Raw genomic sequence first — 14,154 nt, 5'->3', positions numbered from 1 at the left:
CAGTTAAGTGCCCAGGTGTGCTGGGCAAGGGGCCAATTCTATTCTTGTTTACAATTTGAAGGACTTTCACTGAAGTCAGTGGAGTTCTCCAGATTGACCCTGGTGTAACAGAGTATTTAGAGCAAGCAGTGTTTTACCTTTGGGTGATGGCAGTCCAGGACTGGATTTGTCAGACTAACAACATAACAATGCTGGGCTGGGTTCCCTGGTCCATTCTGCCTACTTGATGCTTTATTCAGCCATAGGTGGGCAGCAGAGAAGTCCCCTAGCACACGGGAGCTCTCCACTGGTATAAGGCAGGCATATGCGGCTGAGTCGGCTCCTGTGCCAGCCACTCCACATCCCCAGGGTAAGAGGAGAGAGGGAGCAGGTTGACACCAAGACAGGGGGTATGGTGAAGCAAAGCTTCACTACCCCATCCTCCAGTGGTATAAAATCTCCAGTGGTATAAGTTAGATCAGGCCCCCTATCTGCCCTAGTGGAGCTCAGATGCAGTGGCAAATTGAGCCCCTGCTGTGCAAATAATCTATCACAAAGCGTTGGAAAGTACCTTTCTGTTCCCACTTTAAGCATGGTGGGATCAGTTTTTGACTGGAATAAATCTGGGTCTTGCTCAGTTAATGACTTCAAGACTGGGTTCAGAATTCCATACTCAAACACAACAATAAACAACAGATGAACGGCAAACCACAAAGAACCAGAATCTTTGTGTCTCATCCAACTGATGAGCAAAAAATTTGTTGCTGTTCAGTGACCTATGAAAAAATGAATTCATGATCTCAGTCCTGTTCTAAGTAAATAGTCAGATGTTTACATCACACACACCAGTGACAGAACAAAGGGTAATAACGGGTGCCCTTTTGGCTGTCTCAGCAGCGTGGCCAAGAATTAAATGGATATGAGGTTTGAGCTACCTTCCAACTCCTAGAATGGTGATGGCAGTGGAGTTGTACAGATGTAGCTAAGAGCAGCTTTAGATCTGCAGAATCTTTGTTACTGGTGATGATGCATGAGGAGGGAAGAACTCAGCTCAACTCTCAGATTCCACATTGCACTAGCAGAGTTGGCAGTTAGAAAAATAACATTCTTATATGTAAACTGAGGAAATTTGTTCAGAAATCATTGAGATGCATTACAAGTGGGCCCTCATGATGCCATTTTATAATCACCATTCAGAGAAGACCTGCACTTTACAGATTTTAACAGAAAAAGGAAAAAAACCCAAAATATTAGATATGCACCACTCTATGCACCTATGCTAAGAAGAAAGAATTCTACAAATGCTGAATATGGAGTTTATATTCTTACCTGCCAGCATGGAGACTTGTGTCTGCTCCTCAGAATGCAAGTGAGAATACACTTTTCAGTGAGCACTCTAAATTCAATTAAGACCATTCTAAACTAGCAATACCTTGTAAGAATTAAAATAAGCTCTCTTTGGAAGATACATTTTATATCTTAGAGGGGCTAACGTGCCTTTCCTGAATACGGATGTTTTTCTGAATTAGTGCCTTAGGTGTGTAAAAATTCTTTCCAGAACTAGTTTCTTAATCAGAAAAAAACATAACAGGCACTGAATCTGAAATCCTAGGAGGTGTCTAATTTCTATTCAAGTGAATGGAAAGTTTCCCTTTGACTTCAGTAGGGATTGGATCAGCCCTTTAGATCTTTGCTTTCTCTAGGTCTCATTTCAACCTGGATGAACTATTTGCAGTGGACATGTTAGTCTACAAATATAGCCGCTTTTCTCTGTTTGTAAATTATACACAGACAGACCTCGACTTCACTTCATTTGTTATTTGAAATTATTTAATGAGTGGTTTCTGTGAATATGTTTCTGCCATGAAACATTTGCGATGATGTTTGCTTTGAGTCATTACTACTCAGGTTGTGTGATTAGCCATCTATTACAGAGTACTGTTCTGCTCCTTAACCTACTAACTGCTTCCAAGATGGACATGTGAAAACTTCCCATGTAAATACTTGTGAGCATATGGATTTGCCTAAGTATTTGAATTCCATGAGCAAAAATTCACTTACACAATTGTTTGCAGTAAGGGGTCATGAATGCTGCCAAAATGAATCCAAGGATTTATCTAGAAGAACATTAATGAAGTCTTTATTTCCCATGCAATGTTCTCCAGCACCAGTGTTAATATACTTTGAAACAATATAATTTATTCTGTTTTATTTACCTTCACTTTAGCAGAGGCCAGGCTGAGGGACTTCTCCCAAAACGACTGTAGAAACGCTGCATTCAGATAGGTGTCTACAATGGTCTGTACAACTAAGAATTTCTGGAGGATCTCTTCATCATAGGCTTCAAAATCAGAGTCAAACAATGCCTGGCCATTCTGTGCAAACACTTGGTACTTGAACCTGATGTTGATTTGAGACTCAACAGTACAGCTGAATTTAGTCAAGGACTCCATCCGGGGCAGAAGTTTGGGCAGGTACTTCTGCAGTTTCTGCTTCTCGTTCAGTGCAGATATAGACTTCATGCGCCTTGAAATATCAATTCCTACAGAAACATCTATGTTGCAGTCTGAGAGGGGAGCAGGGAAGAAAATCAGTCATCAAATCCAAGCACTATTTTATGATCTTGTTTTCTATCTGCACCAGTGACAAAAACATGCTCAATTTAAAATGAGAAGAATTAGAGAGCCAGATCTTCAACTGGTGTAAATTGGTGTCACTCCATTGACTTGCATGGGGCTATGTCAATTTACCCCAGCTGAGGAACTGGCTTATATTACTGCACATAGTCTGTCTCTCTCTCTCTCTCTCTCTCTCTCTCTCACACACACACACACACACACACACACACACACACCCCTCTAACTGGATGTAACTTTTGCATCACCAAAAGCATGGCTAAAAAAAATGAATTGATTATCAATATTATGTATTTAGTACCCTAAACATGAGGGGCACTTAACAGAATAAATGATTGAGATTTTCTCAGTTCCCAAAAGATTTGAATTTCAGGGCCTGATCCTGCAAACACTTACCACTGAGTGTTGGGCTTCCTGCTGTGAGTAGCGCAATTGGCTCCAATGTAATGTGGTTGGCAGTAATTATTCACAGAATTGAATTATATGTTAGACATCAAACCGTAAGTGAGAGAAACACTCACAATGTGGGAGAGGAAGAAGGAAGGGAGGACATGGGAAATACATCTCCATGGTGAGTGATTAGTACTGTAAAGTATGGCATATACTCGTTATGGAAGAGTTCCTACAAAGTGTGATAAAAAATGGCCAATATCTTGTGATTTGACTACTGTTTCCCAGCCATGCTGACTCAGCTAAACCACCTGACTTGTTCTTTGTACCTTGTTGATCCCTTGATCTCTATACTGAAGTTTGTTCAGTCTCTCCTGACCACACTATCCACCTGTAGTTAACTTTCCATTGTAGTGCACTGATGCAATTATATCTTTAAAACAAAACACCCTATTTCTTTTGTTTCCTCTGCACTTTTGACTCTCTGAAATATTTTTAGAGGACAATATGGTTGCCTAGTTTGCTATGAATGCATCCTGATGGGCTAAAGTCATTAACTATAATTGTTCCATTTAATCCTTTCTCTGCTCCTTCATGTTCCCTTTTCTCCTATGCTTTCACTCATTTGTGTGAGAAACTGTGGAGATGGGATAACGAGGTAGTTGGGGATGTCAGCGTACAGAGAATAGAATAGACATTAAGAATGTTTGAATTGAGGCATTCAGCTATTCTTTACTCACCACAGACACAGAAAGCCAGGCACTAGAAAGATGAGTTTGTGTTGTGTCACTTGTCACTTAAAAAAGTAAATCAATTATACTGGGGTAGATGCTCCAACAAACTGTTATCTCATCCTTTTAAGGGTTAATAATAATTTTATTGATTGCCAATTGATACTAACTTCCTCACTCTAATAATTCTGGGATGCACATATCCTATAGTTAACAAAATAGATTGCAGGCTTCTGGTGATTTCACTCCACTTGGCTATAATCCTTTAAACCGTTAAAGTTCAGTACTTCCTTTTGCAGTACAAAATGCCCTCTGGAGGAAACTATTTGTTACTAAGCTGAACTAAAATCTTTTGGCTATGAATGCTGAACCACAGAGCTTTAAAAGCTAGGAAATAGCACCAGCACTCAAGCCTGTAAATCTATTTTCTATGTGACATTATTTACTACCGCATGTGTTCTTCTGGCAATGAAAAAACAACTTTCTCCAAAACAGCTAAATACACACACACTAACTCAGATTCTGAAATTATAGTCACAATATCAATGAATGATGCTAGATTTACAGTACACCTGTGTGCCAGAGATCAGCACAAGGCCATAGAACTGTGATTTAATACTTCCATAAAATGTTTCTGATTAAAGGTTTCCATGAACAGATCACTTGTCTGGTTCTAGTATATGGTCCTTCCTAGCACACAGGATGCTTGTTTTCATCAGGAGCTTTTTTCTGAGGCCTGACCTGCACTTGGACCACACTACTTGAAAATAATTCAGGGGGCAGATCCTCAGTTGGTGTAAACTAGCATAGCCCAATTTATTTCAATTACAATTTACACCATGCTCAGCAGCTCTTGTTGATTTCAATGGGAAGTCCGTGGAAACTGAGCACAAGTATCTGAGGGCATCTTTGTACTTGGGTCCAAGGATGGCAAGGCATGTTACAGACATCAGTTAATCTTCACCAGACTCATGTGACAAATATTTTACTGGTAGGGAAACAGTACGGAGAGGTAAAGTGTCTTGACTGAGTTCATACAATGAAGACATGAAGACTGAATTTTCATGACTAGAGTGAAAAGCAGCTCCCAAAGTGCCCACTACCAGTAAGTGACAATGTGAAGCACAGTGGAGTATTTTAGCTACTCCTTCCTTCCTGATGAGGTTCCTAAGGCCTGGCCTACACACAGTTTTTTACCAGCATAATGATGAGGGTCAGGGGTTGGATTTTTTTACCCAACTAGCTATGCCAGTCAAACTCATAATGTGGGCACAACTATACCATTATAAAGATGCCTTAAACAGCTATAGCTTATCCTCCTTATCCCCCTTCTCACATGAGAATAGGCTATACCAGAATAAGCACCTTTATATGGCCTGGTCTACATTTAAAACTTATACCCACATAGCTGTGTCCATCTATAGACACAGTTATACTGGCAAAAAAGGCCTTTTGCTAGAATAACTTATTTCATTCTAGGAAATGGTATAAATTATATGGCAAAATAAGTTTTTCCTCAGTGTGAGCTGAAACTATATTAGGAGGGTTTATGGGTACAGCTATGCCAGTATAGCTAAATCAGCAAACTCTTTCTATTGTAGACAAGGCCAGCAGTATAACTGCATCCACACCAGGAGGGTTATACCACTGTAAACAATACCAGAATAGTTAAAGCAACGTAACTGCTGTGTATAGACAAAGCTGCATCCATGGTGCTCAGCTCCTCTTAACACTATTCTGCTGTTAGAACAGTACAGACAAATAGAACCATAGTATCGAGAAAGGAAATCTGGTAATCTATGCCTTTCCTCTATTTGCTGTACCAATAATTGAGAACATAAGTAATATGTTGCATTGTTTTGTTTACATATATTTATGGTTAACTCAGACAGAGAATACATCCATTTTCTTTTCTTATTTTATTTTCTCAAGTGTATTTAAATAGATATGAGAAAATAAGAAAAAGACACAAACACACATTCAGATATAGTATATGTTACATCAGAAGAAACCGACAAATAAGGTTCACTCGAGGGCAAGTGAAGCACTCAAAATTTGGAAATGCCAAAACAAATGTTGCCTGTGCAACCTTAATTCAGCCCTCTTGTGCATATGCATGATAACTACATGATCACATATTATTTTTTCCACAGGATCCGTTCCTCATTCAGTACACACAAAGGATGGTGCTCACTAGATTGGAAGTTATTGAATATTTCTTTTTATCCTCATCATTTAATTGTGCCCCCCCAGGCCTTATTTACTCCACTCCATCCAAACTCTGCACCTCATGCAGCATTATTAATTTCCTCATAATGCACTTCTCATAGTATCTTAGTGCTTTACAAACATTAATTAAATTATCTTTACAATACCCTTGAGGTGGGAGGTGATACTATTACTTCCATTTTACATATGGGGAATAGAGGTACAGAAATATTACAGCCAAAATCGTTACAAGCATTGCTACCTGTGTCACCTTTTCCCAGTTCACTTAAATATATAAATAGATATTAGTGTGTCTGTAGAATAATTTCATACATGTGTGTCTATATCTCACATACACTTACATAACACACACACACATTTTATAGCTGTAACTGTGGGCCAGATTCATCCCTTGTGTAACTGAACTAACTATACCTGGTATAACTGAAATAACTATATCAAGAGTTAATTTATCACTGCATTATGTACATTTTTAAAAATCATTATCCATATTGTGCTGTAAAATGCATATGTGAATCTGTAACACATGTAGAGGTATTCATTTGCATGTAAAAATGCTTAATTTGTGAAATTTTTTTTAAAATCTATCTGTCCATGCATCCAGATTTCTATCTTGACCCCCTATCACTGTAGTATGAGTGCTCTCTGTATGTTTGTATACAAAAAATTATTGCAAACAAATGGAAATGCAAGGTTTTGGTCAGTCAGAGTGTGGGGAAAAATTTAGATTTATGTCAGCAAAAAAGGTTAAAAGGGAAAAAAATCAGGGAAAATAGAAGATGACAGAGGTCAAGATAAAATTAGTTTATCAAATGGAAACAGGCAGCGGCTATATGACAAATATCTCTGGAATTGTTTTTGAGTGGTTGTTTGGTTGGCGTTTTTGGGTTGTTTTTTTATTGTTACAAAACAGTGAGATCAAATATTTTCTTCTCTCTCTCTCCTCTAAGAGAGTTTGCATTTTTATAATGTATTTACTGTGTGGCTCTCTGCTGGTGAAACTCACTGTTCTCTGGTGAAGGAGCACTAGGAGGTGCTGCTGCATTAGACATCATCTCCCTGATGTGACCATGCTCCATTTTCACAGCAGTAATATTGGACTTTGGTGGGGGCAGTTTTTATTTCAGCACTGATCTGTTAAGCATCTAGGTATCGTCCTTGTTCACCCCATACCACGCAAGGCTTTAGCCACTGTCTGCTTAGTTGTGGGTGCACTGGTCCTCCTCCACCAACCCAGCTTCCAAGCTGCAAGTCTCCCAAATCAGCTGTGGTGCTCAGAGCAAGGCGCCTGATTCTGTGTCAGTCTTCTAGGCCTGACAGGGTGCTGGGAGTCTAGAAGCCCTGAAAGCCATGGCTGAGCTGGGAGTGTGAGAGCATGGGCTGTACTTCATTTCAAAAGTTTTCTAAATGAAATGTTTCAATCACTCCTAAAGAATTTTTGTTTCAGATTTTCCCTTCCACAGGAAGTTTCTAAAACTGTTATTTTCATTCCAAAATGGAATGATTTTTTTTTTAAAGAATTTCCCATGAAACAGAATATCCAACTTTCACCCAGCTCTGCTACCAACTCTTGCATGAAAATAGAAGCTTTATGTTTCTTAGGAGGACCTGGTCTACACTGGGAGGGATGGGAGGAAATCGATCTAAGATACGCAACTTCAACTACAAGAATAGCGTAGCTGAAGTTGACGTATCTTAGACTGACTTACTTCGGGTCCTTGCAGTGCAGGATCGATGGCCGCTGCTCCCCTGTTGACTCTGCTTCCACCTCTTGCAGTGGTGGAGTTCCAGTGTCAATGAGGAAAGCGTTCGAGGATCCATTTATCGCATCTAGACGAGACACGATAAATCAGTCTCCGATAGATCCATCACTGTTCACCTATCTGGCGGGTAGTGTAGACGTATCCAAGTTAGTCTGCACCCACTGCTTACATCCTGCTGAACTTCCAGGGCCAGATTTAGTAGCATGCTTTGGCTGCTCTATGTCACTCCAAAACATGCTAAGTTATCTATGATCTACAGAAATGTGATTTCTTTCCTTTGACTAATCACAAAAGTGTGGGACACAGAGAATCTGTCGATAGATATACTCAATAAAAGATTTCTGTTACTTACCCTGGCTAGGACGATCTTCTAATTCACAGATTTCAGTGACAATCTTCCTCTCTATGGTTTTCAGCACTTCAAAATTCTCCAGCACATACACCCTGCGTGCATCACCGGCAATTCGAAGAAGCTCAAATGAGTTTGGAATCCCTATGCCAATTGCAAAGATGTGTATCCCATCATTCCTCAGAGCAATAGCTGCCTCATCCACCACATCGTTAGACTGTCCATCAGTAATCACTACTAGGCTCTGCAAAACTCCTTGTTTTTTCCGGCCACCCCTGGGAGTCTCGAAAAAGCTCTTGACAAACCTCAGACCTTTGCCAGTGAAGGTGGAGGTCTTTAACTGGACAATGCTATCAATCCGTTCCTTTAGGGTTGTGTCAGAGTGGAATTCATTGAGATATATTTCCTTCTGGGGATCTTTGCTGTACTGGACCACGCCAACTTGGACTTTGTCCTGAGCAATAATAAAACTGTCCACGATTTCCTTCATGAATGTTTTCATGGCAGAAAAGTTATGTGCAGATATCCTTAATGACCCATCAATCAAGAATATAAGATCTGCCTGTTGGTTGCCACAAGCTGCAGGGGGAAAAAAAATTACTTAGCTATGCAAATCTGAGAGACTTCAGTCATTGCCTTCATTCTCATTCATTTCACCTTTCCAATACCCTGCTCTCTTAGGGTGAAATTTCCCACTGTGCAGAGATGCCAGCACAAGGTCAATCCACCACATAAATTCCAGTTAAACGCTTAGGTCCTCTGTGCAGAAAGAAACTTCACCAGGTATCAAGCAGCAAATGCTGGGAGAAACTAGCTCCTGGACACTTTATATACCATAACTATGACTTCTTGCAGAGAGGAGGTGAGACTAGGTTATGCAGAACTTGTGTCTGAAGTCAGGCTGTCAGTAGAATAAGGTTAATCTTTAATTCTCACTGAATGACAACTGTTGGACAGTCAGCAGGTGTAATCAAGTAAAACACCATCCCTTTCATGCCACAGTTTGAAGCATCATAGTAAGAAAACTTGCTTGCATTCTAGCAGAAGAATGCTGAGCTTCCTGACTGCCTTGAATGGCATGGGAACCAGAAGGTCTGTTGGTTTACTGGAAAGTTGGGCAGTTTCTTGTTTGTGAACAAGTTTGTGCTGCAGGAGCTCTCTCAGGTGCATGACATTTATTACAGGTAGCTTCTAGTCGGTGAGCTTGGTACTTCAAAATGAAAGTTTATATCAGAATTGTGCAATGCTTGTGTGCTTCAGTGAACAGCCAATGGGAGCTGAAGGGGTGGCACCTGCGGATGGGGCAGCACACTGAGCCACCTGGCCATGCCTCCATATCAGAGCCAGAGGGGGGACATGCCATCGCTTCTGGGAACTGCTTGAGGTAAGTTGCCCACCACTGCTGTAGAGAGTCTTTTTTCAAGAAATGTTTGAGGTGAATTGAGAAGTAGGATATCCAAATAATGTGGGCATTTTCCCCATGTCCCAGAAGCACTTTGGAAAGGGAGGACGTTCTAGTGCTGGGAAAAATCACCCATTTTGCAAGCCTATGACCACACTCTCAGTGCAGATTTTTCAGCAGACAGAACATTTGTGCATATATTTACCACAACTACAGACACTGTTACCACAAATGTGCACACGAATGGGTCTTTAGACACTTAAATACCATTTGCAGTCATCCTGCTAAATACAGGTGTGTTATTGTGGTAAATTTCTACAAGCACAAGTGAGCCTCTACATCAGGGTAGGCAACCTATGGCACGCATGCCAAAGGTGGCACACAAGCTGATTTTCAGTGGCACTCACACTGGCAGGGTCCTGGCCACCAGTCTGGAGGGCTCTGCATTTTAATTTAATTTTAAATGAAGCTTCTTAAGCATTTTAAAAACCTTATTTACTTTATGTACAACAATAGTTCAGTTATGTATTATAGACTTATAGAAAGAGACCTAAAAACACTAAAACATATTACTGGCACGCGACACCTTAAATCAGTGTGAATAAATGAAGACTTAGCACACCACTTCTGAAAGGTTGCCAACCCCTGATCTACATGCTGAAAATTTGCTTCTCGTAGCTTATTTCTCACATAGTCAGAGACGAAAGTAAGCCAGTCCGGTCCGGTATGGGCATACCAGTAAGAGTCGGTACACAGCTGATCATACCGGCAGGGCCACTGATGAAAGGGGCCAAAAGGGGCAGCTTCCCAGAGGCTCAACAATTTAAAAGGACCTTGCCTCCCAGCAGCGTCCAGAGCCCCCGGCCCTTTAAATTGCCGCCACTGCAGCTACCCCAGGGCTCCAGCGGCTATTTAAAGGGCAAGGGTTCCCAGCTGCCACTGCCACCACGCCTGTGGGTGAAGCCTCGGGCCCTTTAAATCACCACCAGACCTCCGGGGTAGCATAAGCAGCGGCCAGGAGCCCCAGGCTCTTTAAATCACTGCCGGAGCCCCGGGGTAGTGGTAGCAGCCGGGAGTCCCGGGGTTCCAGCAGCAATTTAAAGGGCCCAGGGCTCTGGCTGCTGGTGTGGTAGCAGTAGCTGGAAGCCCCAGGCCCTCTAAATCACTGCCAGAGCCCCAGGGTAGCGCTAGCGGTGTTTGGGAGCCCTGGATCCTTTTAAATCACAGCCAGAGCCCTGGGGTAGTAGTAGCGGCAGTCGGGAGCCCTGGGCTCCAGCAGTGATTTAAAGGGCCCGGGGCTCTCGTGGCGGCGGCAGATGGGAGCCCCAAACCCTTTAAATTGCCGCCAGAGCCATGGGCAGTGCAGGCCAGGCAGTGCTGAAGGACTGGCTGGGGGAATATGGCCCCAGTCCTGCCCCTTCTGGGGGCCCAGAGCCGCCCCCTCACTTTGCTCAGGACCCTGGCCACCCTGCGTACTGGTAAGTGGCTTAAGTTACTTTCACCCCTGCACATAGTGTAAATTGTCCATTTATAGGAACATAGAAATTACCATAATGGTTCAGACCAAGGGACTAAATCATTCATTTCAAGGAAGCCTTATGTAGGACAATTATGGAGTAAGGTGCCTATAAGGGAAGTTTAAGCTAACCCAAGCAGTTGGTACTTACCTTAGCTCAGAAGTACAAGGGTTTTTATGCTTTATACATTTTTATTGGCTGAGTGAAGTGAGGCCCTTTACCTCAGTTTCATTGCATACTTCTGTCTGTCTGTGACCAATAAATAAGAAATAATGTGGGAAGAGGGCAGGGGGTGCACATAGAGCCCCTGGCATGGCGAGGAAGAAAGGGAGACCCTGGCACAGGGAGAAGGGGGAACAGGTGGCACACAGGACCCTGGGGGGAGGGGAAATGGGGGATTCCAGTATGGAGGGAAAAGGCATATGGAGAAGGACACAGAATCTCTGGCATGGGAAGAAGAAAGGGGGGCCCTGGCATGGGGTGAAGGGAGAATGGAGGGACACACAGAATCCCTTGCATGGGGAGAGGGACATGGGGGGAGGTCCTGGAATAGAGAGAAGGGGGATGGAGAGCACACAGAACTGCCAGCAGGAGGAGGAGGAGGAGGAGGAAGAGGAAGAGGAAATGGGGGATGCTAGTATGAGAGAAAAGGGAAACAAAAGCCCTGATCCAGCAAAAGCACTTGAAGCACATGAATGTTCCCATACACGTCAATGGGATTAAACATGTGCTTAAAGTAAAGATCGTGCTTTGCTGGAAAAGTGCATAAGAAAATGATGGTGAAGGGCTCTGATTTTGACATGTGCTGCTTTCCATACTGGAAATTGTCTCTACCCTATTTCCATACACCCCTTCTTTAAAGTCCCCACCCCAACTCCGCCCCCTCCCTGCCTCTATTCCAACCTCTTCCCCAAATCCCTGCCCTCAACCCACCTCCTCCCCTGAGCGTGCCACGTTCCCGCTCCTCTCCCCACCCCACCCCCCGAGTGTGCTAGCATTGCCAAACAGCTGTTTGGCAGTGGCTGAGGGGGGAAGCACTGGGAGGTAGGCAGAGAAGCGTACAATAGAACATTTTAAAAATGCCCATTGCCTGTGACTGATATTGCCTCTGACAACCTAGATAGTCTGGATAAATGGCTGAAAACATATAAGAAAAAACCAACAGCTCAATTTAAAGGTCTCACTTACCTGGCTTTGCTTCATCACATACTGTATGAGTGAGGTTTTCATGTAAACTTTCCAGTTCATTATAGCTCTGCACAAAGAACAATCTCTCTCGCTCTCCCACAATTTCTTCAAGCTCTGTTCTATTGGCTTTATCCACTCCAACAGCAAAGACATTGATACCATCTTGCTTCAAAGATTTTGCTGCTGCTGGAAGGTTGGGTCTATCTGAGGGTGAAGTTGGCTGATCAGTAAAAAGTACAAGAATCCGAGTGACACTAAGAGATGATGTACGACCACCATAAGCCATACCAAATCTCTCTCTGGCAAAGTTTAAAGCCCTTGCTGTGAAGGTTAGCCCCGGCACAGGTCTCAAGTTAGAGATTGCTTCTCTGACCTGCGATTTAGCAGAGTACGTATTCAGTGAGAAATGATCCTGAGGATTAGTGCTATAGACCACAACCCCAAACTGAACATTGTCTTTTCCAACCACTGAGTCATTCACCACAGCCTCCATGATCTTCTGAATGCCCTGGAACTGCAAGTCTGTGATGCTTCTTGATCCATGTACCACAAATATGATGTCTGCAACTTCAGTCCTTTTGCACGCTGTTGTTAACAGAACAAAGGAAACAAAGCATCAACGTTATGATCAGGTCTCTCTCCTCCTTGCTCCTTCCCTGAGAAGTTCTTTTGATCCAACTACTAACTGAAACCAGAAAGCGCAGGGACATTCCAAAAAGCAAGATACAAAGAAAAACAAAATAGGAGGGCTGTGAGCATTTCCTTTTGTCCAAAAGAAAAATATGCACCTGCCTGAAAGAAAATAAAATATGGCTCCTGAGGAAAAGCATGAGACTATGGTCTGTAAAGAGCGTGGTCTTATTTTCTGCTATTGCATTTCACTTTACTATCATTGCTTAATATCACAATGGAAGAAAAGCTGAAGATCTCTACTAGAAATATATGGGTGGGGAGGAATCAAACCACATAAAGGATTAATAGTAAACACAACAAAATAAAGAAGAATTAGAAAGACCCAACAGGTTATTACTATCACTTACAATCCTCCGGGTTGCAAATTTCAAAGAGAATCTCCTTTTCCAGAAAGGTAAGAGAATCAAAGTTATCCTCGAAGAAGACTCTGTCTTGACTGCCAGCAATCTCCACAAGTTGGGAGTTGTTTGCATGAAGAACCCCAATGACATAGATGGCGATACCTTTCTCCCTAATGGTCTCAGCAGGCTCTCTCACGATATCTTGGGCCTCCCCATCTGTGATCACTATGAGATACTGTTTTACTCTGGGTCGCCCTCCTTTGGGTTCATCAAAGTAAGAGGAGGCAAAAGTTAGGGCTTTCCCGGTCATCGTTCCGGATTTAATCTGCCTGATTCCCGAAATGGCTTTCCTTAGGTCAACCTTGCTGCCATATTGGTTGAGCTGGAACTCCTCCTGGGGCTCGGAACTGAACTGCAACAACCCAATCTGAACTTTATCAGACCCAATATCAGACCTGTTCACAATCAGCTGTATGAAATCCTTCATCTTCTGAAAATCAACAGGGTGGATACTCTCAGAGCTGTCGACCAGCAAAATAATGTCAGCTTTCATATTCTTACAGGCTGGGAAAGAGAAGAAAAGAGAGAAGACAAAATTCGGAATTTCCTCCTGAATGTATTTGCCAACCACTCAGACTGAAAACTACACAGAAAATCGTGTCTTCCATAGCAGACCTCAAGAAAAATAAAAGGCTGCTGTTTACTAACAGCTAACAGTTACTGTTAAAGTCTAAATAGTAAGGATTTATGTTCTGGTGCTGTAAGATACTGAGTTTGATCTCCACTGATGACCATGGCATGCATAAATATGTAACCACATCTTGTTACACAGTCTTCTTCCCCTGTCTCAGATTGCGGCACCATAAGATTTATACATTGCCCTTGATCCACAGCCGCTCTGGATAAGGTCAGTAATGTGGCCCTAAAATGAGTACT

At 42.4% G+C, this 14,154-nt stretch overlaps 1 protein-coding gene across 1 annotated transcript in view; it reads right to left on the bottom strand.

Moving 5' to 3' along the window:
* The window catches only part of LOC127044622 (collagen alpha-6(VI) chain-like), a 125,948-nt gene that overhangs the window by 73,340 nt on the left and 38,454 nt on the right, over positions 1–14,154 (bottom strand). The window contains exons 9-12 of the mRNA XM_050939713.1: positions 13,225–13,782; positions 12,185–12,769; positions 8,081–8,656; positions 2,196–2,545 (exon numbers count right to left, since the gene is read on the bottom strand). Of these exons, the coding sequence (XP_050795670.1) occupies positions 2,196–2,545; positions 8,081–8,656; positions 12,185–12,769; positions 13,225–13,782 (2,069 nt within the window). The remainder of the gene's footprint in view (positions 1–2,195; positions 2,546–8,080; positions 8,657–12,184; positions 12,770–13,224; positions 13,783–14,154) is intronic.

This window comes from Gopherus flavomarginatus, chromosome 2 (genome assembly GCF_025201925.1).
Source record: "Gopherus flavomarginatus isolate rGopFla2 chromosome 2, rGopFla2.mat.asm, whole genome shotgun sequence".
Classification (NCBI taxonomy): Eukaryota; Metazoa; Chordata; order Testudines; family Testudinidae; genus Gopherus; species Gopherus flavomarginatus.
Note: the sequence above shows the minus strand (reverse complement) of the source record. Positions and strands in the feature narration are given on the sequence as shown.